Consider the following 26,100-nt stretch of genomic DNA (forward strand, 5'->3'; position numbering starts at 1 on the left):
TAAAACTCTAAGGACGGAACAACCAGACATGAACCTCCTGAGGAGATGCAATTGAACTCCCAGGAAGAGAGCACATTAAATAATACCTCAGTCCTGGCTGATGTGGCTCGGTTGGTTGGGCATCATCTTGAGCACTAAAAGGTTGCTGGTTCGATTCCCCTGCAGGGCACATGCCCGAGCTGTGGGCTCGATCCCCAGTATGGGACGTGCCAGAGGCAGCCAGTCAATGTTTTGCTATCCCCTTGATGTTTCCTTCTCTCCCTCTCCCTTCTTCTCTTTCTAAAAATAAATTTAAAAAATTTTTTAATGCCCTGACCAGTGGCGCTCAATTGTCAGAGCATTAGCTTGTTCATCGAAGGGTCATGGGTTTAATTCCTAGTCAAGGACACATACCTGGGTGTCAGGTTAGACCCCCGCCCCGGTCGGGGTGCATGTGGGAGGCAACCAATGGAAGTCAGTTCTCTCTCTCTCTCTCTCTCTCTCTCTCTCTCTCTCTCTGTCTCTCTCTCTCTCTTTCCCTCTCCCTCTCCCTCCCTACCATTCTCTCTAAAAATCAATGGGCCCTAACCGGTTTGGATCAGTGGATAGACCGTCGGTATGCGGACTGAAGGGTCCGAGGTTCAATTCCGGTTAAGGGCATGTACCTTGGTTGCAGGCATATCCCCAGTAGGGGGTGTGCAGGAGGCAGCTGATCGATGTTTCTCTCTCATCTATGTTTCTTGTTTCTTTTTTTTTTTTTAATTTTATTGATTTTTTACAGAGAGGAAGGGAGAGGGATAGAAAGTTAGAAACATCAATGAGAGAGAAACACCGATCAGCTGCCTCCTGCACACCCTCCACTGGGGATGTGTCCGCAACCAAGGTACATGCTCTTGACCGGAATGGAACCTGGGACCCTTCAGTCCACAGGGTGACACTCTATCCACTGAGCCAAACCGGTCAGGGCTCATCAATGTTTCTAACTCTCTATCCCTTTCCCTTTCTCTCTTTAAAAAAATCAATAAAATATATTTTTTAAAAAATCAATGAGAAAAATAGCCTCGGGTGAGGACTAACAACAACAATTTTTTTTTTAATTAAAATAAACAAATAAAAGCTTTGCGATAAGAGCCTTTAAAAAAATGACATCAAAATTACAATAAATCCAATTCAGAATGTGGCACAAGACAATGCATTATTTCTTCAACAAATAAGTAGCATTTTAAAAGTGGGTGTGGTGCGGGGTGCCATGGTGGACAGATGGAAAAGACAAACCAATCAAATATAATCTGTGGGTCTTGTTCAATTCCTTATTGTAAAACCACCCCCACAAAAATTATTGGGACAATTGAACCCTGACTGGTTATCAGGTGATATTGAGGAATTTTTGTTCATTTTGCTGGTATATCTACACTAATAAAATGCAAACATGCAAATTGACCATGCCTTTGCTATGCCTTAAGCCACGCCCACCAGCCAATCAGAGCAACTATATGCAAATTAACCCAACCAAGATGGCGGCTGGCAGCTATGGAGCTGGAGCAAGCAGGAGGCTTGGTTGCCCAGTGATGGAGGAAGCCAAGCTTCCCGCCTGCCACGGCCAGCTCTGAGCTCCACTCAAGGTTACAAAGTTTCAATTATAGAAGGTAAATAAATCCCAGAATAAAAAAAGAAAACAAAAGAGAGGCTGGGAGCTTCTGTCACCGGGGGGCCTGGCCTTCCTGAAAACAGCTCTCAGCCCCTCACCCAGGCTGACCAGGAACCCCAGCGGGACTCTTATCCTGATCCGGGATGCCCTTCAAGGCAAACCAGCCAGCCCCACCCATGCACCATGCCTCTATCCTATATAATAAAAGGGTAATATGCAAATTGACCCTAACAGCAGAACGACTGGGAATGGCTGGTCACTATGACACACACTGGCCACCAGGGGGCAGATGCTCAATGCAGGAGCTGTCCCCTGGTGGTCAGTGCACTCCCACAGGGGGAGCTCTGCTCAGCCACAAGGCAGGCTGATGGCTGCCAGCACAGCCTCTCCTGCCTCCTCAGCAGCACTAAGGATGTCCGACTACAGCTTAAGCCTGCTCCCTGCTGGTAAGTGGACATCCCTCGAGGGCTCCTGGGCTGCCAGAGGGATGTCTGACTGCCAGCTTGGGCCTGATCCCCCAGGGAGTGGGCCTAAGCCAGCAGGTGGACATCCTTCGAGGGGTTCCAGACTGCAAGAGGGCATCGGCCAGGCTGAGGGACCCTCTGAGTGCACAAATTTTTGTGCACTGGGCCTCTAGTAATATATATAATATAATAATGGTATATATGTATATCCACCCACAACACCATCATATATATGTATGTATGTCATATATATGTGTGTATTTTCCAGGGAAATTACAGAATCTCTGGGATTTGCTCTAAAATACTTTTTGAAAAATAGCCCTACAAACTAAGAAAGGTTTAATTGTGTAAATGTGTTTTTGTGGGAATTTCTGAATGGGGCCATAAGAGCGACTTGGGAGGTGGGCAGTCATGTTCATCAAGGATCAGTTGGGTTGGGAACACGAGTGTGCAAGCCTCTGTGAATCCTGTGTCCCCAGCTGGGGAGAGGAGACTCAAACTAGATAGGACTTTCCTACTCTGAGATTAAGGGGCTTGAGGACCAAGCAGTGACCTTGTGGGAGAAGGTCGCAGAGGCAGAAATCCTGCAAGGCCCAGAGCCTAAGTGACACATCTTCCACAAAAGTGGACACGAGACGCTGTTGGAATGAGATGGAGGGAGGACGGGTTGACATCCTTCAGCAACCACAGTAACTTCACTGTGCACCTTGACATCTGTGGAGAAACCTGCACAGGGCCGAGCAGCAGAAAAGGCATCTGCCAGAGAAGCCAGGAAGAAAAGAAGGGGAAGGCGGGATGCAAGGTTCAAGAATATAACTTTCAAGGTAAGAAATCCTCCCGGCTTGCAGGAGTGATCTCTGGGTTGTAGGAAAAGGGCTACCTAACTCAGCCTACTCCTGCGATGGGCAGATGGGAGAGGCTCTAGCAAGACCAGGCATCAAGGGCTCTGTCATCCTGTTTAGCCCACACCGAGACCTGAGAGAGAATCGACATCTCTGCAAAGTCAGTCTGTCCCTGCAAGTACATCGTCGCTGTTTCTGTTCACTTAGATTTTCTTTAATATCTTCCAGTAAAGCTTTATCTTTTTCTCCACAAAGGGCTTGCATGCCTATTGTTAAATTTATTACTATTTTATATTTTGTTCCCATTGCAAATTGTATATTAAAACTTTTATTGCAGTGTAACATAAAGTACACAAATCAAGTGTACAGCTTCTTTTTTTTTTGGCTGGGTGCAGTGAACTTTATTGATGGTGCACGACAGAGCAGGGCTCCCTGGGCCCCTCCCCTTCTCCGGGGGTCTGGGATGGAAACGGTGGTCAGGAGATTCTCAGTGTGTCAGGGGTTCGATCTGGGGCAGGGACTCCCCAGCAGCGGAGGGCCTCTCTTCCTCTCGCTGGGGCTGGTGGTCCAGGGGACTCTTACTCCTTGGAGGCCATGTGGACCATAAGGTCCACCACCCTGTTGCGGTAGCCGAATTCATTGTCATACCAGGAAACAAGCTTGACAAAGTGGTCATTGAGGGCAATGCCAGCCCCAGCATCAAAGGTGGAGGAGTGGGTGTCACTGTTAAAGTCGCAGGAGACCACCTGGTCCTCAGTATAGCCCAGGATGCCCTTGAGGGGGCCCTCTGACGCCTGCTTCACTACCTTCTTGATATCATCGTATTTGGCAGCTTTTTCCAGACGGCAAGTCAGATCCACCACCGACACATTGGGGGTGGGGACACGGAAGGCCATGCCAGTGAGCTTCCCATTCAGCTCAGGGATGACCTGGCCCACAGCCTTGGCAGCGCCAGTAGAAGCAGGGATGATGTTCTGGGCAGCCCCTCGGCCATCACGCCACAGCTTCTCAGAGGGGCCATCCACGGTCTTCTGGGTGGCGGTGATGGCGTGGACTGTGGTCATGAGTCCCTCCACGATGCCAAAGTTGTCATGGATGACCTTGGCCAGGGGGGCCAAGCAGTTGGTGGTGCAGGAGGCATTGCTGACAATCTTGAGGGAGTTGTCATACTTGTCATGGTTCACACCCATCACAAACATGGGGGCGTCCGCAGAAGGGGCAGAGATGATGACCCTCTTGGCCCTGCCCTTCAAGTGAGCCCCAGCCTTCTCCATGGTAGTGAAGACACCGGTGGACTCCACAACATACTCGGCACCAGCATCACCCCATTTGATGTTGGCGGGATCTCGCTCCTGGAAGATGGAGATGGACTTCCCGTTGATGACCAGCTTCCCGTTCTCAGCCTTGACTGTGCCCTTGAACTTGCCGTAGGTAGAGTCATACTGGAACATGTAGACCATTGACCACTGAGGTCAATGAAGGGGTCATTGATGGCGACAATATCCACTTTGCCAGAGTTAAAAGCAGCCCTGGTGACCAGGCGCCCAATGCAGCCAAATCCGTTCACTCAGACCTTCACCATCGTGTCTCAGGGTTGTGGCTGCTGGCCCAGCGAGGAGGAGAGGCTGTCTGACGCACAGGGGAGCAGAGAGCCAGCTTCTTTTATATATGTATATATTCATGTAACCAAATGGTATCTTTTTTAAAGTTATGCTTTCAAACTGATGGGCACTGATGATAAAAATGCAATAGCTTTGTCTACTGATTTTTTAAAAATGTATATTTTATTGATTTTTACAGAGAGGAAGGGAGAGGGATAGTTAGAAACATCGATGAGAGAGAAACACCGATCAGCTGCCTCCTGCACAACCCCTACTGGGGATGTGCCCGCAACCAAGGTACATGCCCTTGACCAGAATTGAATCTGCGACCCTTTAGTTCGCAGGCCGACACTCTATTCACTGAGCCAAACCAGCTAGGGCTACTGATTTTTTTATATTGATCTTGATAAGTGAGTTTAGAAATAACCTTGCTAAACTCACTTATCAATTCTATTGAATTTTCTTTTCGCTGTTCATCCACTGAGCCACACCGGCTGGGCCAATTCTTATATATTTTTGTTGTCATTTAGTGGACTGGCTAAAACTTCCATTATTGTATTGATTAGGATTATTGAGAGCAGGCGTCCTTAACTTGTTCTTCATTTTAAGAGGAATGCTTTCACAAGACAAGTAGTAACAAGTGTTGGACAGGTTGTAGAGAAAACAACAATGAGGAATGCTTTCCGCATTTCAGCATTATTGTGATGTGTGCTACAAAGTTTTTGAAGATGTCCTTTATAAGGTTATGGGTTTTTCTTTAATATCAATGGATGTTGAATATGTTGAGTATTTTTCTACATCAATAGAGATGAATAAACTTTTCCCCTTTAATGTACTAAAGCAGTGGTTCTCAGCCTTCTGGCCCTTTAAATACAGTTCTTCATGTTGTGACCCAACCATAAAATTATTTTCATTGCTACTTCATAACTGTAATGTTGCTACTGTTATGAATCGTAATGTAAATATCTGATATGCAGGATGGTCTTAGGCGACCCTGGTGAAAGGGTCATTCGACTGCCAAAGGGGTCGCGACCCACAGGTTGAGAACCGCTGTAAGGGTCCATATTTCTCCTAACGTGTGTATGTTGTGTTTAACTTTGATAAATGCCTTTTGCTATACATTCCTTTTCAGGTTTCCTTTCTCAGTTCTCCCTCCCTACCCATCCATTAACTGTTGGGCTTCTCCAGTTTCCTTCTTCACTCCTCACTCTCCTCACAGTCAGCTCCCCTCCACAAGCAGGTGTGAATTCAGGTTAAAGCACTGGATTAGCGGGTAGGTGGCTTGAGTTTTGGTTCTGTCGGTCTCCGATTATGTACCAAGCCCTCTGCTGTTCAGTATTAAAGCCCTGTTCTGACTACTGCCAGGATTGGTCGGAAACTCCGATGACTAAATGTAGTAGAACCACGGTGCAAGGTATTCACAGGTTTTTGTTACCAAGGTGGTTACAGGTGGCCCGAGAGAACAGATAGAGCTTGTATTTAAAGCTGATGGATCTAGAATCTCTAGATCCACTCACAGTTAGTGACTCTGTTCTTGTGAAATGACACAAATGGAGCCCCCCCACCCCCTCTCTCTTTCTTTTTTTTGGAGCCGTTTTTAAATGGAGCCAGAGCAACCATTCTAGAGGAACTGCATTGCTTGTCTTGTTCCCTGAAACTTTGGACTGGGCTAAATCACTATTGTTTTTTTTTCCTTTTTTCTGTTTTTTTAAAAAAATTTTATTTTAAGAAAATCAATCACTATTGTGTACAAACATAAAGCCAGCAGGAAATTGGACATCCTGATCACAGGGACTGATGATTAGACCTTCTATCTGAAGAGAAGCAGTAACCTATCCTGCGTAGCCCAGAGTAGCGCAGCTCGTCAGCACCAACAGGACTTTTTTTCATCTCATGTAATTAGTCCGTTTCGCTCACGAAAACCGCTTGCTTTCACCCTGTAATTAGGATACTGTTTGGGTTTCTGCCTGAATCAGGAATTGCAATTCTTAGATTCCCGAGTGAACGCTTGGCTCAACTGCTTTTTTGGGCTGACATAACCTTTCTAACCCTTCAGCTAGCTTGCAGGTAAGACGTGCGAAGCACTCGACACGTAGTAAGAGCTCAGTGAGCTTGGTGATTAGTAAATGGAGACAATGCACGTGCAGATTAGTCTGAAAATCATATTAGACCCCATAAATGAAAGCAGCGACCCCACCGTGGGTTCGAGGCTCTGGCGGCCCTAGTGAACGGCATCCAGGTACGGGGGAGGTCTGGTGAGGAGTCTGCAGAAGAAAGTCCTCCTCTGAGCCTCGAATCCCCGCTGTCGAGCTTCCATGAAGCGTCAAGCTGCAGCCCTGGTCCCTAAATTTGGTTAGAAATGCCCGAAAGACCGGGGAATGGGCTGACGCGGCCTCTCACAGCCGCACGAGGGCGCCGCTCCCACTTCCGGGGCCAGCGGCCGAATCCGCGGGCGCGAGTGCGCTCCCTGCTGCAGTCGCTAGGGGCGCTCGTCCCGCCCGCGCCCGCATTGGACCTAGTGTGCGCACGCGTGGTTCCTGTCCTCCAGCGTCCCGCCCCCCACTGCGGTGACGTCCGCGCGGCGTGTGCAGGCATCGCCTGACGTAGCGGGCGGCGGCGGGAGCCTGCCTAAGCCCAGCGCGACCGCAGCGGGGGAGCGGGGTTAGAGACGTGCTGCCGGAAGTGGGACTAACCCGCCGGCCAAACTGGCAGGGCAAGGCGCCGGCCCGACGGGTGTGGCCTCGGGAGGCGGAGGGCGCTGCGATTGGCCCTCGGTTGTGGCGGCGGCGACGATTGGCCCCTGCGTGCGGAGCGAGGTGAGTGTGGCAACGGCCGTTGAAATTCAAAAGTGGCGGGTGTGGCGCCGGCTGGGTGGCTGCCGGAGCGCGGAGCGCCCGTGCTCTGCGTCGCGAGCGGGCGAGGGAACGTAGGTCCCGGGAGCCGCGGCGCCCTGTTCCCTTCGTCGCGCCCCCTGGCACGTGTGGCGGGAGCTGGTCATGGAGCCGCAGGTGAGTAGACCCCGGCCTGGGTCTCCCGCCCGGGGCCGACGGCCGCGCCGGTGCTGACGAGCCCCCGCCCCGGCCTACTTGGAGGACGAAGGTCTGTGCGGCCCCGAGTGATCGGGACGGTTTAGGAGAGAAATTGGGCACAGTGAGTACTAAGAGGCAACACTTCTGAAGCGTTTTGCTGCAGGAGGCAGCAGAAAAGGGCGTAGCTGGCAGGAAAAGCAGAGTCAAGAAGCTGTGAGGCGGGAAGAAATAGCAGCGCCTGTTGCCTGCTGATCGGAATGACCCAGGGAGAATAGACGGTGACGGCGGAGAGGCGACAGGAAGGGAGGGATTGCTGACGGTCGGACTCGGCGAGGGGCTGGGGTCTCGTGCCTTAGGCGCCGAGTAGTGGCTTTAGGAGGTTGGATGAATATCTGATTTCGTTTGTCCGTTTATTTTTTTAATCCTCACCCAAGGATATTTTTTTCATTGATTTTTAGAGAGAGTGGAAGGGAGGGGGAGAGATAGAGAGAAACAGCTGTGTGAGAGACACATGATTCGTTGCCTCCCACCCCGGATTGAGGATGGGGCCTGCAACCTAGGTGGGTGCCCCTGAGTCCTTGGGCCACGTTCTAACCACTGAGCAAACTGCTAGGGCTGAATATCTGTTTTTATAGGTTAAGTGCTCATGCTAATTGTACAAAGTTGAGAGTCGTGTCTAGCTTTATAGATGGGAGAAAAATAAACACTGTACTCTTGGAGTTGTCCTGAACTGAATAAACCTATGAACACATTTTCTGAACCCACACAAATTCCTGGGTGGTAGGCCTTTGGTAGTAGAGAGACTGAAGGGCACTGGTTATAAAAAAAAAAAAAAAATAGTGTTTGACCTTGGAAAATTTAAAGAAATATTTTTTGGGTACATTTCTGCAGGTGACGGGACCCTCTCCCCTTTATGTGTATGTACTAGTAAGCCAATGATTTGGATGTTGTGCAATTTAAGTATTCTCCTACTGATAGACATCTGATTTTATTCCTTTAAAAATGTACTGAGCCATGCTACGTAGCAGACATTGTACTAGATACTCTGGTTATACAGTTGTGAACAAAACAGATGTGTTCATGTGATGCTCACAATCTAACGTAAGGAAAGACCAATAAACTAAAATGTAAGAAGCCAGGGTATCAGGTGGTTTCAGAGTTTTCTCTATAGTGATGCTCTGCTGTGAATATCGTGAATATATCTATTGGTATCACAGGTAGTTCAAAGTCACTTTGCCAAAGCTGAACTTCCCAAAGTAGTCCTTCAGGTACTCTCAGATCTCTCCGTGTTATTTCTTACAACTGCATGTGAATCTACAATGACTTTATCATGAAAAGTTTAATTAAAAACAAAACCAGCTCTTCCTCCTGTGATCCTGATTAATGGAACCACGGCAGGTATCTTGGAGTCAGCCTGGACTCCTGCACCTCCCTCACTGCCTACCCTCTATCTCTCTCCCCCAAGGCAGCTCCCAGGTAGATCAATACAGTGGTCCCTCTTATCCAAGATTTTGCTTTCCATGATTTCAGTTACCTGTGGTCCAAAAATATTAAATGGAAAATTCCAGAAACAAATGACTCAAAAGTTTTAAATTGCATGCCATTCTGTCCATACCTATCCTTCTGTCCTGCCTGGAACATGGATCATCCCTTTGTCCAGCATATCCATGCTGTGGAGGCCACCTGTTAGTCACTTCGTAACCATCTCGGTTATTAGGTCAACTGTCAGGGTATGGCAGTGCTTGTGTTCAAGTTACCCTTATTTTACTTAGTAATGACTACAAAGCCATTCACAAAATTTTTATTATAGTCCTAGAGGCCCAGTGCATGAATTCATGCATCAGTGGGGTCCCTGGGCCTGGCCTGCGGGGTCGGGCTGAAACCGGCTCTCCGACATCCCCTGAGGGGTCCCTGATTGTGAGAAGGCGCAGGCCAGGCCCATGGACCCCACTGGTGCACCATCGGGGCCGGGGAGAGACGCAGGAGATGGGCCAGCCAGGGAGGGACTGTGGGAGGGCTCCAGGGCATTTCCAACCCCTATTGGCTGGACCCCAGCAGCAACCTAACCTACCGGTGGGAGCATCTGCTCCCTGGTGGTCAGTGCACGTCATAGCGACTGGTTGAGCAACCTTAGCTTATCATTAGCATATTATGCTTTGATTGGTTGAACGGCCTGCTGATCGGTTGACCAGACACTGAGCATATTAGGCTTTTATTATATAGGATGTTGTTAAAATTGCCCTGCTTCCTAGTTATAGTTATTAATCTCTAAGTTTTATCATAGGTATATGTGTGTGTATAGGAAAAACCATAGTATATATAGGATGCAGTACTGTCTGAGGTTTTGGGCACCCACTGGAGATCCTGGAAAGTATCTCCTGCAGATAACAGGGGCCGGGGAACTACTGTGCTTGGCTTCATGTAATGCAGCTCCTCGTTGGCCTTCTCTCAGATGGATTTCTACTTAGCATAGACCAAGCATGTCAAACTTGCACCTGGAGGGCCGCATTTGACACGCTTGACTTAGACTCTTAGAGGGCCCCTCTCTACTGAGTTCCTTGAGAATTAAGCTCTAATGCCCTAAGGCAGTGGTCGGCAAACTCATTAGCCAACAGAGCCAAAGCAAATATCAACAGCACAACAATTGAAATTTCTTTTGAGAGCCAAATTTTTTAAACTTAAACTACATAGGTAGGTACATTGTTATTAACTAAATTAGGGTACTCCTAAGGCTTAGGAAGAGCCACACTCAAGGGGCCAAAGAGCCGCATGTGGCTCGCGAGCCGCAGTTTGCCGACCACGGCCCTAAGACATCCTTTGTATCTAATGAATTAACTTCTCTTTCAAGCAACTAAAATCTTCAGAGCTGTATACATTCTTGGGAGAACAGAAAATAGATCGTCTTCTGTGGAGCTCAGTCCTCTTGTGGTGCCCCAGTTTGGAAAGGCGGCCTTAGAAAATAAGCTCTGGGAAGCAGAGACTTCATGTTCATTACTTGCCAGTACCTAGAACAGCGCCTGTTACAGGGCAGTCTGTCAACAATTCTTAGTGCAAAAATCCTTGTTGAGCCCTGGCTGGTTTGGCTCAGTGGATGGAGCGTTGGCCTCTGGACTGAAGGGTCCCGGGTTCGATTCCGGTCAAGGGCACATGCCTGGGCTGCGAGCTCGATTCCCGGTGGGGGGCATGTAGGAGGCAGCTGATCAATGATACTCTCTCATTGATGTTTCTGACTCTCTCTCCCTCTCCCTTCCTCTCTGAAATCAATAAAAATATATATGTTTTAAAAAGCTTCGTTGAATGGGTGAATGAAGGAATGATGCAGTGTCTGCCTCTGATACCCCTCATCTTCTAGTTCTATTCATTTTTCACTTTGCTCATAGTTCACTTTTTACATACAAATCTCCTCATATTATTCTCCTGACTAAAAGTCAACAGGGTCCCTCTTGCCGTCAGTAAACTCCAGGCTCTATCATGGCATACCAACCACCGCAGTCTTTTCTCTTCTGCCTCTTTTCTCGTCTCCCCACTTTCTATGCAATTTCCTCTGTTCAGCTTAACAGAACAGTGTGTCACTTGCTGAATTCATTCTTCCTTGCTTTTTGCCTGGAATGCTCTTGGCCAAAACCCATCAAGCCAACTCTTTCTCACCCTGAAGGCTCTGCCCAAAAATACTTTTTAGAAGTGTTCTCTGACACATTCACACTAGATGCCCACCCCCCTCCTCTGGGATCCTTTTAGGATAGCACTAAGTAAAGTTTTAGTGGTCTCGAATGCTTCCCTTCCGACTGTCCATGAGCATCTTGAGGGCACAGACCATAGCTATTACTCCAGAACCTAGATCATTTCCTGGCTTTTAGTAAACATTGAATGAATGAAGTAAACTGAAGGGAAGAGAGAGACTGGCCTTGGAATTAAGTTACCTCTAGTGAAAATCAAAAGTTGATCTATACACAGTGCCCTCCTGGTGGTGGGATAGGAGTAGGGTGATGAATTGTCCCTGTTTGCATGGGAATGACCTAATTTTAGCACTGAAATTCCCATGTCCTCTAAGAAACCCCTCAGTTCTAGTCAAACCAGAATGGCTGGTAACCATGGGGTGAACATAATCCCCAGGCCCTGAATTGTGCTGCTTAAAGGAGAGGTTCTTTCTTTCCCATTGCCCCCACCCCATGCCTCTGTACTTCGGTGGTCTCCAAACCGGCCAAGCTACTTGCTGGTCTTCCCTGTGCAAGTTGGCCTACTTACAGCTCATTCTTATTCTTTACAATAGGCTCATTTGCATAGTTTTCAGATGCTTAATCAGAAAGTGTGTCTGGCTTTCCATGTATGCAGGGCTAAAGCCTAAACTCCTTAGCTTGGCATCAAAGCCCTACAAGACAGTGTTTGCCTAATGGTTAAAACATGGCCCTCAGAACAGACTGTCTACGTTCTAACCCTGGCTCTGCCTTTTATTGGCTGATGACAAGCTATTTTACATCAGTACCACCTCTGGGCTGCTCTGAGGATTACGTTGATACAAATATAGCATTTAAAACAGTTCCTAATAAATGTTACCTGCTCCTCCAACCCAGTTTGCAACTTTATCTATCTTCCACTCTCTCCCTTACTATTCTCAGCTCTAGCTAAAAGAGTGTGTTGGTTTCCCAGTCACACCATGTGTGTGTTTGTTTTTGCCTTCTAAAAGAAGTGTCCATTTCTCTCTGCTTATATAAGTACTACTTAGCTGAAGTCCAAAGTCTGCCCAGCGTCTCCCTTAAAGATTGCTCCCACTTCTCCATGCTTTTTATTATTATTATTATTATTATTATTGATTTCAGAGAGGAAGGGAGAGGGAGAGAGAGATAGAAACATCAATGAAGAGAGTCATTGATCGGCTGCTTCCTGCATGCCCCCTACTGGGGATCCAACCTGCAACTGGGCAAGTGCCCTTGACCAAAATCGAACCCGGGACCCTTCAGTCTGCAGACCAATGTTCTTTCCACTGAGCCATACCAGGTAGGGCCTCCATGTTTTTTGGCTGCCATATAGTCTGTGGCATAAGAGGTACAAAGTTAATGCTGTTGGTGGTGATGTAGAGGACTAGGCTGGGGGGCCAAAAAGCAGAGGTCTTTGGACGTTTGGGTTCTAGGGTGATGTCTTAAGTGTCTCTTTTTTCCCAGCAGAGGTCCCCTTTGTTGGAAGTGAAGGGCAACTTAGAGTTGAAGAGACCCCTGGTCAAGGCCCCTTCCCGGCTGCCTCTCTCAGGAAGCAGGTTTAAGAGGGGGCGTGACCAGATGGAGGATGTCTTGGAGCCAGAAAAGGTGAGCTGGGTTTAGAAAGCTGTGTGTGCGTGCGTGTGTGTGTGTGTGTGCGCGCGTGCGTGCGTGAGAGAGAGAGAGAGAGAGAGAGAGAGAATGTAAACCCATCAGGGAGGGTAACTGTGGACCCTGTCCTTGTCTCTCCCTAGAAAAGGACACGAGGCCTGGGCACAGCGACCAAGTTTGCCACATCCCACCACAGAGCTCCGGTCCTCACCACAGTGCCCCAGGCACAAGGCCAGCCCGCAGGTGGGCTCTGGGGGGGCCAGATCAGTGCTCTCCAACTCCTTTTCTTGTCATTTTAGCTTAGTTTGAACAGGGAATATGTCTCACTTGTTCCAAAATTTCAAAGGCACAAAAGGTGTTATACTTCTGAAAAGTCTCCCTCTCACCTCTGTCCCCCAGCCACCCACTTCCCCTCCCTAGGGACCACTGTGTGTTCTTCAGGGCTAGTCTATGGGTAGTCAAGCAAATACATGTTCCCTAACATCTTTTTGCATAGATGTAGCACACTTTTCACATGGTCCCGGTCCCGCCCCCGCTCTCTTTGCGTCTCCTGGTCCAGCTTGTTTCTTGGCGTGCTCAGTAATTTCTGGTCCTGGGAAAGGATATCTTTAGGAGTTGGCCAGACCTAGCGGAAGAGGAAAGTTTTCTAGTTTCTCATCCTCAGTAAAAGCAACTGCTCTGCCCGTCGCCCAGCCAGAGTACATGCCACCCTGAGAGTGATAGCTCTTTTCCTCTGTCCCATTTCCTGACAGCTCCAAAGGTTCCCAAGAAGACAGGCCCGCGATGTTCCACAGCCGTTGCCACAGGTGATTAGCTCTTAAGGGCCCTGTGGGCTGAGCAGGGGTTGGAGTACGTGTAAAGGGAGAAGGAAGGAGGTGGAAGTTCACTGTGCTGATGTCGCCTCCCCAATTCTCTAGTGCTGAGGACTCAGAAGGCGGGCCCCGCTCTTCCTGCCCGGAAGCCTGACAGTAGGTGGCAAACATGACTGCCTGTGAGAGGCTGGGGTAGGGAAGGGGAGGTGGTGAGTACCCAGAAGAATCCATCTGTCTCTTCCCTGTCTGGAGGAGGAGATGTAGCATCAGGTGTGGAAGCCCTAAAGGTTAAGAGGGAGGAGAGATAGGGAACCAAGACTTGACCTTGGTCCTTTCTGTGCCCATCTTAGCAGCAGCTGCTCCTCCTAAGCTGGGCGGGAAGAAACCCGGCAAACGTCCAGCCTGGGACTTAAAGGGTCAGTTATGTGACCGAAATGAAGAGCTGAAATGCTACCGTGAGAGGACTCAGACCTTGGACCAGGAGAACCAACAGCTGCGGGACCAGCTCAGGGAAGCCCAGCAGCAAGCCACGGCCCTGGGGGCAGAACGCAAGACACTGGAAGGGGAGTTGGCCAGGGTACGGGCCCAGGCCGAGCAGGGCCAACAGGAGCTGGGGAACCTGAGTGCCCGTGTCCTGGAGCTGGAAGAGCGGCTGGGCACGCAGGAGGGCTTGGTGCAAGAGCTCCAGAAAGAACAGTTGGGATTGCAGGCGGAGCGGAGGGAACTGGCCACCCGGCTGGAGGAGCAGGAGGTAAGGACCAGCTTCTCACCAAATGCTGCTCCTGCTTTCCAGGTTTGGGCTTAGAATCCCTGACCACCTCTGTCCAGCAGCGTACCTATATCCTCTACCCTTCTTTAAAAAAAAAAAAAGATTGTTTTTTTCCTCCCAAAGATTTTTTTATTGATTATTTTTTTTTTAGAGAGAGAGGAAGGGAGAGGGAGAGAGAGAGACATCTATTGATTGCCTCCTGCATGCCCCCTACTGGGGATCAAGCCCACAACCCTGGCATGTGCCCTGACTGGGAATGGAACCAGCAAGCTTCGGCAAGGAACGATGCCCAACTCACCGAGCCACACCAGCCAGGGCTGTCCTCTACCCTTCTTTACCCCTCTGTTTTCTTTCTTTTTTTTTTCTTCATTGATTAAGGTATTACATATGTGTCCTTATCCCCCCATTGTCCCCCCACCCCCACCCCACTCATGCCCTCACCCCCCTGTTGTATGTGTCCATTGGTTAGGCTTATATGCATGCATACAAGTCCTTTGGTTGATCTCTCCCCTTACCCCCACCCTGTTTTCATAGCTCCTCCAATCTATGTCTCCCCTATTCCTCCATCGCCTTTCTTTCTGTATCTTTCCTCATCAAAAATCCCCATGCATTTTTCTCCCTCTTCACATGTCCATCTACTGCTTGGTGAGCACCCACTAGATTGAATAACTTGCAGTCTTTTAAATGACTCCATTCTCGCTCCGGGGATTTGGCATCTGCACGTCCCTCTTTGTGGGATGCTCTTTCTGTATTCTCGCCTTCCCCTGGCTCACTCCTATCCTTTTGGGTGTCGGCCTAGACATCATCTTCCTGTGCCTCTTCTGGATGTGCCCATTGCCTCCTGTTCCCCTACCGTGATTCCCATTTCTTATCTCCTTCTTTACCAGACTGTGAAGTCATTGGAGGCAGGGGCCACCCCACCTCCACTCCCACCCTATCATGACTTGTTCTGATTCTTGCTTTATCTTGCCCTCTCTGTTTTGTTCTGGGCAGAGGAGGCTTCAGGCATCAGAAGCAGCTCTGTCAGGTAGCCAAGCGGAGGTGGCATCTCTGCGCCAAGAGGCTGCAGCCCAGGCGACCTTACTGGCTGAGCGAGAAGAACGTCTCCATGGGCTAGAGATGGAGCGCCGGCGACTACACAACCAGCTACAGGAGCTCAAAGGCAACATCCGTGTGTTCTGTCGGGTCCGCCCTGTCCTTCCAGGGGAGCCCACCCCACCCCCTGGCTTCCTCCTATTTCCCTCAGGCCCTGCTGGGCCCTCTGATCCTCCAACCCATCTCAGCCTCCTCCGGTGTGATGAGCGGCGTGGGACCCTGAGTGGGGTGCCAGCCCCCCCGACTCGCCACGACTTCTCCTTTGACCGGGTATTCCCGCCAGGGAGTGGACAGGACGAAGTGTTTGAGGAGATTGCCATGCTTGTCCAGTCAGCCCTGGATGGCTACCCAGTATGCATCTTTGCCTACGGCCAAACAGGAAGCGGCAAGACATTCACAATGGAGGGTGGGCCTGGGGGAGACCCCCAGGTGGAGGGGCTAATTCCTAGGGCCCTGCGGCACCTGTTCTCTGTAGCCCAAGAGCTGAGCGGCCAGGGCTGGACCTATAGCTTTGTGGCAAGCTACGTAGAGATCTACAATGAGACTGTCCGAGACCTCCTGGCCACCGGGACCCGGAAGGGCCAGGGGGGTGAGTGCGAGATTCGCCGGGCAGGGCCAGGGAGTGAGGAGCTTACTGTCACCAATGCCCGCTATGTTCCTGTCTCCTGTGAGAAAGAGGTAAGCACAGATGGCACTGTGGCTGGAAAATGGGGAGGAGTGGACGGCGACGTGAGATGGAGGTGGAGGAAGGGAAGGGAAGGGAAGGGAAGGGAAGGGAAGGTGTGAGGATCAGCTGCCTATTCACTGTGGGCTGGGGACGGGTGGATCTGCCTTCATAACTGCGGAGCAGGGAGGAGAGAGGCCCTTGCTGAAGCAGGGCTGTCGCTGGCCCCCTGCCCACTGCCTCTCACCTCACTTCTTATTGCTCTCCTTGCTCACTATGCTGGAGCCATGTTCTAGCTCATTCCTGAGCCCTCGAGTCACACTGATCCCATCAGGGTCGTGGTGCTCGCTGCTTCCTTTTGCCTCTGGAATGGCGTGCTCCCTCACTGCCTGAAGATCCCCCATCCTGTCTAAAGTTGCAGTCCTCACTTCACTCTTACACACTCCTTATTTTTGTTTCATTTTACTCCTTCGCACTCTCAGACATGTTGTGTATTTTACTTACTTGTCTCTTCGCTGGCTAGAAAGAAAGCTCCCGGAGGGCAGGTGCTGACTCATGTTCATTGCCATTGCTGACATCGCTCTGTACTGACTTCCTGCCTGCTGTTGCCCTTGCTCTTCCCTCCCAGGTGGAGACTCTGCTCCTTCTGGCCCGCCAGAACCGGGCTGTAGCCCGCACAGCCCAGAATGAGCGGTCATCACGCAGCCATAGTGTGTTCCAGCTGCAGATCTCTGGGGAGCATGCGGGGCGAGGCCTACAGTGTGCGGCCCCCCTCAATCTTGTGGACCTGGCCGGGAGCGAGCGGCTAGACCCTGGCTTAGCCCTTGGTCCTGGGGAGCGGGAACGCCTTCGGGAAACACAGGCCATTAACAGCAGCCTGTCCACGCTGGGGCTCGTCATCATGGCTTTGAGCAACAAGGTGGGAATGGGGTTGGGGCAGTGGGACCTGGGGCTGACTGTGCTGAAGCCTGTCCAGTCCTAATCACTGGTCCCCCTCAACCTCCTAGGAGTCCCATGTACCGTACCGGAACAGCAAGCTCACCTACCTGCTGCAGAACTCTCTGGGGGGCAGCGCTAAGATGTGAGTGGAAGGGGCAGGTGGGAGGGGTGGTGTGGGGACTGTAATGCTGGGGTTAGGTGGGAAAGGGGAAACTGTAGAGACCTGGTCCAGGCTCCACCCGGCCACTAATGCTGGGGTTTGGACCCCCCTCTCCTCTCTCCACAGGCTCATGTTTGTGAACATTTCTCCACTAGAAGAGAACATCTCCGAGTCCCTCAACTCCCTCCGCTTTGCCTCTAAGGTGTGGTTACCACCAAGCCCAGGCCCTGTCAGGACCCCTGGGTGACTGTGGGTTTCTGCATCTGCACCCCTTCTGTCCTTAGGCCAGGGCACATTCATCCAGAAAGGACTTATAATGGCTAGTCATCTGCAGCACACACCCATCTAGATAGATTTTTAACTATTGGCTTTTGGGGATTTTTAATTAAGTTTTTAAAAATAGGTAAACTGCATAGGAAGCTATACACTACCCCATCCACCTTATTTTCCCCACCTGTCATTTTTATTATCTATCATTTTACTTATTCTAATGTCCCTCCTCCTTATATAAAAGACTTCTCTCCCTCTCTCTCTTATCTATGTTATTCTGCATTTTGTTTTGCTTAACAAGACAGCCTCAAGATTACTCCCCACCAGCACACAGAGATCATCCCATTGTTTTCACACCTGCCTAGGAACTGAGTAGAAGGACTAAAGTTTATCCACAGTTCCCTCTACTGGGCACTTGGACTGTTTCCACACTTTATTACAAACAAGGTCATGTTGACTAGTCTTGTATGTATGTCATTTCCTATTTGTTTAATTACATCTAACTATCTAGGGAAGGATGCCTTGCAATGCGATTGCTGGATCAAAAGAGACCCAGAGGTTTTTCAGACCATTCCAAATAGTGTGAGTTCAGGCTCCGAACCACACGAGGGTCAGCTGTGGCCATGGCCATGAATTCTCTAGGACAGCGGTCGCCAACCTTTCAGACCTCATGGACTACCAGTGGCCCGTGGACCACCGGTTGGTGACTGCTGCTCTAGGATACTTGTACTCCCTCCACTAGAATTAAGTCAGAAAGTGTTTTTACTGCCTGCCTTTGAAGGGTCATTTCTTTTCTCCGGTCACTCATTTTCCTGAGGCTGTAGCCCGGCGATGGATTCTGGCTTTTTTCAGGGTCTCTGGTCAGGTGTGCCCTCCTGCTCCACTGGTGCTTCAGCCTTTCTTGCTGCCGTGGAAGTAGTCAGCCACCTTGGCACCCTTACCTCGTCTTTTGCTTTGATCAGTATTTCCCTTGCTATCTGGCAATTGAGTTAAAGTTATATCAACATCATTAACACCAGACAAGATAAATCTTTAATATCCTCTAATATCCAGGTTATATATATTACGTTTACCTGATTATCTCAGAAATGTGTTTTATACATTAGGCTTGTTCTGATCAGGATTAAAGCAAGGGCCACTCAGATAATTTAGCTGAAATGATCTCTTAACTCTCTCTTTAACCTATATTAACCCCATCCCCTTTGATGGTATTTATTTGTTGAAGAAATAGGGTCATTTGTCCTACAGAATAACCATATTCTGGATTTTAGCTGATTGTTTCCTCTTTCCTCCATAATTTTTGTTGTGGGTTTAAATTTCTTAGCAAGTAAACTTCCATGAAGTGGTACACTTTCTATCAAATCATATCAGGAAGCATCCAATATCTAGTTGTTCCACTTTTAATGATACAAATATTGATCATTGGATTTGGGTGTTGTCAGCCTGATCTATCCAGTAAGAACTCCGATCGACTTTTTCACCTAGTGATTTTATCAAGCAGGGATCATACCCAGGTCTTATTAGGTAATGTTAAAATGGTGATTTTCTAATTTTCTCAGTTCTACATCTATTAATCCAGATTCTTCTATAAAATACTTCCCATCTATTTGGTTACTCTGAAATTCAGTCCCTGTAGGAAAGGCAGAATAAATGCAGGATTCTTTATCAATTTTCAGTTTTATAAATTGATACCCAGGCAACTTCTAAAGGTGACCAGTGAGTTTTCGTCAGGAGTTATCATTGTACAGATGCTTATATATTTGATACGTGTCCTTTGCAGGTGTCATTCTTTCTGATGTGCAAATTATACATCTTTGTCCATTGTGTGCTACTTCACTTTGGCTATGTCCTTTAAACGGGTCCCCAGTAGTCTTTATTCCAGGTTCATCTTGTACATTTCCTGCTCTAGACTTTAAACCATTGATTTTCCTTGGTCCCTAAATGTTATTGTTCTATTTAGCTTATTAAACATTAGTGGTGGGAGGGCTAGAAATGAAAGCTCCTCCTGTCTCTGCTCCTGTATGGGACCTGCATCTGTTCTAGGCCGTTTCACCTCTTCCAGTCCCAGGAGGCCTAGTGGAGGACTGACCGGAACTGAGGCCAGCGTGAACCTGTCCTCAGAGCCTTACTTCAGTGTTCTCTGAGGGCAGCCCTAATATTGTGGTTGGGGAATGATCGTCGGAAACCGAGTCTTGGCTGCTCTGAAAACTTTTGTATTCTGTCTATCTCCTCTGCCCACAGGTGAACCAGTGTGTTATTGGTACTGCCCAGGCCAATAGGAAATGAAGACAGATCCAGATCTTCGGTGGGGGGAAGTAGGGCCGAGGGATGCTTTATTGGGGTAGGGGTGGCGCCCTGTTACCCGGGCCTATCAAATAAAGAAAAGCTTTGTGTGTGTGTGTTTTTCCCCTTAAATAAAGGTTTTGTTAGCAGTTGCCCAAGAAGGGTATTTTTCTTATCTGTAAAAATGGGAACTGTGGATCTGTCCACGCTACCCACCATCTGTGCGTTTTGCAGGGCGAGAGCCGCCTCTTTTCTCCTTAAGCCGTACCTTGGGTTCTGGGTGGCTTTCAGCTCCCATACCCTCCCCGCTGTCCACAGCTGGAGGTGCGCCCACTGGCCATCCACAGGCCTCCCTGAGGGGTGGGAACCAAGGCCCAAGGACTGGCTGGCGCACCCTCCCACTAACCGCTGGCTCTTTCCTCCTGCCCTTTCCCGGTCCGCCCGTTCGAACGGCCAGGGCTGGCCCTGCCCCGCTGCCCATTGGCCGGCTCTCGCGGCGTCACCGCCCCGGTACTAGCCCTCTTGTCGCGCTCTGACCCGGGAGCGCGGGGCCCACGCCGGCGGCCGAGCCCCTGGCGCCAACTGACGCCGCCGCTGCCCCAAGAGGAGGGACTCGGCCCTCCCAGGTGCCGCGCGGGAGGGGTCGCGCGTGCGCAGAAGCGCGGGGCGGGGCGGAGTAGCACCGGGAGGGCGGGGCTGGGGCAAAGGCGGGAGAGGAGGGCGGGCGCTGGAGGGAGGAGGGCGTGGTGGGGCCCAAGGGCAGGGCGAGTAGAGGGCGGGGTCGGGGGCTGGAGGCGGGGCAGGACTTGGGGCGACCAGGGATTGGGGGGGCCGTTAACCGATGTGGCATGGAACGGGGACCAGTCCGGAGACGGGCTGCCGGGAGCGGGGAGGCCCTCCTACCCCCAGGGCGGGTCTCCCGTCGGAGGAAGGGGCTTCGGGGATTCCCTTTACCGCCGGGTCCGCCGGCCCGCCAGCCCGCACCCCACACAGCCAGCCGCGGGCTCCGCGCCCTCCGGGCCTGTCGGAGGTGAGGGAGGTGGGGCAAGGTGGTGCCCGTCCCCCGCCCCGGGCTCCTCCTCCCCGGGTCCTCCCCTCCCACCGCCCTCCCCCTGAGCCGGCGCGGCCCTCCCTCTCCTCCCCTCCTTCCCCGGCCGCCTCCTCCTGCCGCTGCTTTGGCTGCTGCGTCATACGCCCCAGAGCCGCCGGGACGCAGGGGCTGGGCCTGGGGACCCCCCGGCCTCCGCCTGCACGCCCCCCGACGCCCAGACGTGCCCTCCCCGCGCGGGGCTGTTGCCTGGGTCTCCCGCGTCCGCCTCTGCCCGGCTCCCGGCGGCCCCAGCTGTCACTGGTGAGGAGGCGGCGGGAGCGCTGGGGTGGGGGAGGCGGCGGGGAGCCGGGGGTCGGCGCGCGGAGCGCGGGCGGGAGAGCCTGGCCACCCTGGCGTCCGGCCGGGCCGGGCCGACTCCAGCCCGCGGTGGACTTGCGGTCCTGGGTAGTGGAGACCGGGACTGGGACACGCCCCCCTCCCGGGGCGCTCAGGGAAGTTATCTAACCCGAGGGCAGGGATCCCCGAATTTGAGGGTGACCTGACATAACCTGGTACCCGGATGATGATTCTAAATGAGACACGCGGGCCCGGGGAGCCAGCTGTTTCTACTCCGGAAAAACATCTCCAAAAAAGCTCCCAACATACATCTCTGGGTAACCCCAGTTATACCTCTAAACTGCAGGAGTGGTGACCTTTGCTTCTGCAGCCGTCGTTTCTGTGAAAATCTCAAGACCAGGATATAAGCCCAGGGGAGCCCTGGAAGCTGGGGCCGGGGCACTAGGTGGGGTGGGCTGGTTAGGGAGGGAGGCTGGTCACCATAGTTGGGAGACTGGAGTCCAGCTGAGGAGGGGTGCTGAGGGGTTTCCCGCCCAGCTGTCTCAGGGGCATGGAGACAGGGGGCACAGCTGCTTGAATCCTTGACAGAAAAATAGGCAAAGAAAATCAGGAGTGTTCCTCAGCCTCCATAACCTCCTTACATTCTACTTCTGGCCAGGCCCCCCCAGGATGCAATGGCACAGCCCCCCCGGCTGAGCCGCTCCGGTGCCCCCCCACTTTGGGACCCAGCTTCCTCTGCTCCCACCTCAGGCCCCAGGCCTCGACTTTGGGAGGGTCAGGATGTGCTGGCCAGATGGACAGATGGGCTGCTGTACTTGGGAACTATCAAGAAGGTGAGACCTTTGACCTCTGACCCGTCACCTTTCCCCCAGTCTCCTCGTCTAGTGCTGATGCCCTTTTTACCTGTGTACTCACCCACTCCAGGTGGACAGTGCTCGGGAGGTGTGTCTGGTGCAGTTTGAAGATGACTCCCAGTTTCTGGTTCTGTGGAAAGACATTAGCCCTGGTGAGACCCTAGAGGCCTGGGGGTGTGCATCCCATGGGTGACAGGAACCTGCCTAAAGGACAGGCCCTAACACTGTGTTCCCTCGTAGCTGCCCTCCCTGGGGAGGAACTCCTCTGCTGTGTCTGTCGCTCAGAGGCTGTGGTCCCTGGGAACCGGCTGGTCAGCTGTGAGAAGTGTCGCCACGGTGAGAGCACAGGACACCTGGATGGTCCAGCTCACCCTGGACATTCCCGGCTGCTCTGTCCCTTCCCTCCAGCACTGGTCCTTATACCCCCTGTTTTGGCCTGTCCCCCAGGCCACTGGTCAGGCCAGTCTCTTCAACCCTGTAACCTCAGTCCCTTCCCAACACAGAGAGGCAGCCATGGGATGGGGATGTGTGAGCTTTGCAGGCAGAGGGTGGCTCAAGTGATCTCTTAACCATATGGCTTTGAACAATTCACAACCTCTAGGAGCCTCAGTTCCCTCACCTGTAGAATAAGGGTAGTTACCCCCCTCCCTCCGAAACAGGACGATGGCCGAGAATTAAATGAGATAAGACTCTTCCTCTCCCAGGCCTAGTACACGGAGGTTTACAATTCAGTAAGTGCTCTACCTCAATGTCATTATTCAGCTTATCACCAGGACTGCCACGTTCCAAGGGCCCCAGCCCCTGGAGAGGGAGAGGGCACGTCCTGGGTCTGCCGCCAGTGCATCTTTGCCATCGCCACCAAGGTAAAGGCACCTTCCTATTGGAGCTGCCCACCCACGGCCTCTCCCAAGCCTTTTCTCGCCCTACTGCTGAGGTGGCCTGCCCCTTCTGTCTCTGCAGAGGGGGGGTGCACTGAAGAAGGGCCCCTACGCCCGGGCCATGCTGGGTATGAAGCTCTCTCTGCCGTACGGACTCAAGGGGCTGGACTGGGACGCTGGACATCTGAGCAACCGGCAGCAGAGCTACTGTTACTGTGGTGGTCCTGGGGAGTGAGTAATGCGGGGCAGGGGTTCAGGAACAGGTGATGCAGTGGTTGTGCAGGAATCCCGGGGATGGAGGAGAGCAGGGGAAGCGCAGTGCTGAGGCGGAGGCGGTCCGTGGTGAGCCGGGTGGGGGCAGTGGAGGGAGTGTCTGGAGGTCGCTAGTCCCATGTGCCCCCTCAGGTGGAACCTGAAAATGCTGCAGTGCCGGAGCTGCTTGCAGTGGTTCCACGAGGCCTGCACCCAGTGTCTGAGCAAGCCCCTCCTCTACGGGGACAGGTGAGACCAGGACAGACTCCGGGAGCCCAGAGAGCCCTCTTGATCTGCCCACCCTCTCAGTTCCCCCACACCTGCCTGTCTCAGATCCATTCTCCTCACAACCTCTCAGGTCTTGCTCACTAGTTCCCCATCCTTGCTGTGTGAGCCCTCCATAGCATGGTATAGTTTCCCCGTGTCAGGTGTATTCTCTCTCTTGCCCACATCCAGGTTCTATGAGTTTGAATGCTGTGTGTGTCGGGGGGGGCCTGAGAAGGTCAGGAGGCTACAGCTTCGCTGGTGAGCTTGACCTCAGTGTAACTCCTCTCTCACCCTACCTGCCCCAACCTCCTACTCGGAACTCCCCTGGCTGTTGTAATGCTTCCACAACCTTGACAACTCAATGCTTCTCCAGGGTGGATGTGGCCCATCTTGTCCTCTATCACCTCAGCGTTTGCTGTAAGAAAAAGTACTTTGATTTTGACCGTGAGATCCTCCCCTTCACCTCTGAGAATTGGGACAGTTTGCTCCTTGGGGAGGTAAGGGGTGGTGAAGCTTTGGAGGTTGTGTGGGAAGAGGGAGATGTGAAGAGGGGGAGGGAGCACTGCTTCTTGACCCCACCTTCCCTATTCTTCCCCAGCTCTCGGACACTCCCAAGGGAGAACGTTCTTCCAAGCTCCTCTCTGCACTCAACAGCCACAAGGACCGGTAAGCTGAAGGGAGGCCGAGAGGTGATGTGGAGACGGGAGCTGGGGAGGGCGGTGCTGCGATCCACCTGGACACCGTCTCTGGAAAGCAGGGAGGAAGGTCAGAAGAGGGGCCCTTTTCCATAACACTGACCTGTACCATTTCTCTCCTCACCCCAGTTTCATTTCAGGAAGGGAGATTAAGAAGAGGAAATGCTTGTTTGGTCTTCATGCTCGGATCCCTCCTCCTGTGGAGCCACCTACTGGAGATGGAGCCCCCACCAGGTCACTGGTCTAGGGGGGATGGGGAAATTCTCAGGGTATTAATTTAACTGGGGGTAAATATAGATGGAGGTGGGGGTCTTTGGGGTGTCCGGGAGGGGGCTGGGGGGATAAGGAGGCCTCTTACAGCTTCCCTTCAGGGCAGGGCCCTGGGGGAGGGGTTCCACGTCCCCTGGGGAAGCGCCGGAGGCCGGAGCCAGAGCCCCTGAGGAGGCAGAAGGGGAAGATGGAGGAGCTGGGGCCACCCTCAGCAGTGCGCACTCAGCCAGAGCCCCAGGAGCAGAGGCAGCGGGCCCCTCTGCAGAGGGCACTGCAGGTACAGAGGCAGAGGCAACCCCACGGGGCACATGCTGGTGTGGGGAACCCAGGGTTCTCTCTCAGTCCTCTGCTCCTACTTCTAGGCCTCAGCATCTCCACCGCCCCCCAGCCCTAACCAGAGTTACCAGGGCAGCAGCGGCTACAACTTCCGGCCCACAGACGCCCGCTGCCTGCCCAGGTCAGTGCTGCTCCCCCCTCCAGAGATATGCTGCCCTAGAACCTCTCTAATTGTCCACATCCTCTGGACTTTCTCACCCAGAATTCTCTCATTTGGCTACCCACTTTTTGTCCCAGAGAGACTTCTAGAACCAATGTCTGGTCCCCAGTATCCTGGGGATGGGGGCTCCTCAGGGATAAGCTCATTCAGGGGGAGAATGTCCTGTTTTCTTGCTTCAGGTCCTGACTTTTCTCCCTCCCCAACCCTAGTAGTCCCATCCGGATGTTCGCTTCCTTCCACCCCTCTGCCAGCACTGCAGGGACCTCTGGGGATGGTGAACCCCCAGACAGGTGAGATTCTACCCCTTTACCTGTGACACCCCTCGTTGTCTCTGTGTTCTTCAGGTCCCCAATCTCCAACCATTTCTTCATTCCTCTGATCTGCTTGTGGGCTCCATTTCTGGTCAGTCCTTACCTGTCTTACTGAACTCACAACTGCCTTCTCTCCCTAGGTCACCCCTGGAACTTCACATTGGTTTCCCCACAGACATCCCTAAAAGTGCCCCGCACTCGATGATTGCCTCATCTTCCTCAGTCCCAGCGCCCTCCCCAGGTCTTCCTAGACGCTCAGCACTCTCTTCTCCCCTGTGCCGTAGTTTGTCTCCTGGGACTGGGGGAGGAGGACGAGGTGGGGTTGGCTATCTGTCCCGAGGGGACCCTGTCCGAGTCCTGGCTCGGAGAGTACGGCCTGATGGTACTGTGCAGTACCTGGTGGAGTGGGGAGGCGGAGGCATCTTCTGAACAGCCTGCCTCTGCCCACCTCCCCATTCACACACACATCGGCACTTTCGTACCCTGACCTCTGACCTCACCTACAGCTGGGATGTACCTGGGGAGGTAGCGGGTAGTTTTCCTACTGCCCAGGTGGAATCCAGGGGAGGCGGGGAGAAGAGGCTCTCTTCTCTACTCCCTTCATGATTCCTGAGCTTTCCCCCCACCCCCCCTGCTTCCCATTTCCTTTGATGTTATTTTGTTACAGCTTTTAAAATATTTTTAAAAATTATTTAACCCCTGGGGATGGAGACTGAGGAGGGGAAGGATGATAAAGGATACTGGGCTCTGTATTATTGAAATAAAGATAAACAAATCTGGCAGCTGAGTCATTCTGAAAGATGAGAACACAGGACTAGAAGTACTGCTAATC

At 51.9% G+C, this 26,100-nt stretch overlaps 3 protein-coding genes across 6 annotated transcripts; 2 read left to right on the top strand and 1 right to left on the bottom strand.

The window, feature by feature from the left end:
* Positions 1 to 3,303: 3,303 nt before the first annotated feature.
* LOC308521611 (glyceraldehyde-3-phosphate dehydrogenase-like) lies at positions 3,304 to 4,567 on the bottom strand. Its single transcript, XM_081094667.1, has one exon. The coding sequence runs from the start codon at positions 4,391 to 4,393 to the stop codon at positions 3,512 to 3,514; it is 882 nt and encodes a 293-aa protein (XP_080950793.1). The 5' UTR covers positions 4,394 to 4,567; the 3' UTR covers positions 3,304 to 3,511.
* A 2,575-nt stretch (positions 4,568 to 7,142) lies between these two features.
* Positions 7,143 to 20,014, top strand: KIFC1 (kinesin family member C1). Of its 2 annotated transcripts, none has more exons than XM_081094679.1 (11): positions 7,143 to 7,350; positions 12,726 to 12,863; positions 13,010 to 13,109; positions 13,619 to 13,672; positions 13,784 to 13,834; positions 14,029 to 14,429; positions 15,441 to 16,220; positions 16,835 to 17,125; positions 17,214 to 17,287; positions 17,432 to 17,507; positions 19,817 to 20,014. In XM_081094679.1, the coding sequence occupies exons 2-11, from the start codon at positions 12,837 to 12,839 to the stop codon at positions 19,859 to 19,861; spliced, it is 1,899 nt and encodes a 632-aa protein (XP_080950805.1). In that variant the 5' UTR covers positions 7,143 to 7,350; positions 12,726 to 12,836; the 3' UTR covers positions 19,862 to 20,014. The 2 variants fall into 2 exon arrangements, with proteins under 2 accessions (XP_080950805.1, XP_080950804.1); XM_081094678.1 differs by lacking the exon at positions 7,143 to 7,350 and adding an exon at positions 7,383 to 7,542.
* A 1,021-nt stretch (positions 20,015 to 21,035) lies between these two features.
* PHF1 (PHD finger protein 1) lies at positions 21,036 to 26,048 on the top strand. Of its 3 annotated transcripts, XM_081094730.1 has the most exons (15): positions 21,042 to 21,209; positions 21,904 to 22,078; positions 22,170 to 22,251; positions 22,340 to 22,435; positions 22,862 to 22,962; positions 23,060 to 23,208; positions 23,383 to 23,478; positions 23,686 to 23,754; positions 23,870 to 23,993; positions 24,095 to 24,162; positions 24,321 to 24,425; positions 24,552 to 24,738; positions 24,824 to 24,918; positions 25,167 to 25,247; positions 25,409 to 26,048. In XM_081094730.1, the coding sequence occupies exons 2-15, from the start codon at positions 21,920 to 21,922 to the stop codon at positions 25,695 to 25,697; spliced, it is 1,701 nt and encodes a 566-aa protein (XP_080950856.1). In that variant the 5' UTR covers positions 21,042 to 21,209; positions 21,904 to 21,919; the 3' UTR covers positions 25,698 to 26,048. The 3 variants fall into 3 exon arrangements, with proteins under 3 accessions (XP_080950858.1, XP_080950856.1, XP_080950857.1); XM_081094732.1 differs by lacking the exon at positions 24,552 to 24,738 and having other exon boundaries at positions 21,036 to 21,209; XM_081094731.1 differs by lacking the exons at positions 21,042 to 21,209; positions 23,060 to 23,208 and having other exon boundaries at positions 21,916 to 22,078.
* Positions 26,049 to 26,100: the final 52 nt, after the last annotated feature.

Source organism: Myotis nattereri (assembly GCF_964212035.1).
Source record: "Myotis nattereri genome assembly, chromosome: 6".
NCBI classification, from domain to species: Eukaryota; Metazoa; Chordata; class Mammalia; order Chiroptera; family Vespertilionidae; genus Myotis; species Myotis nattereri.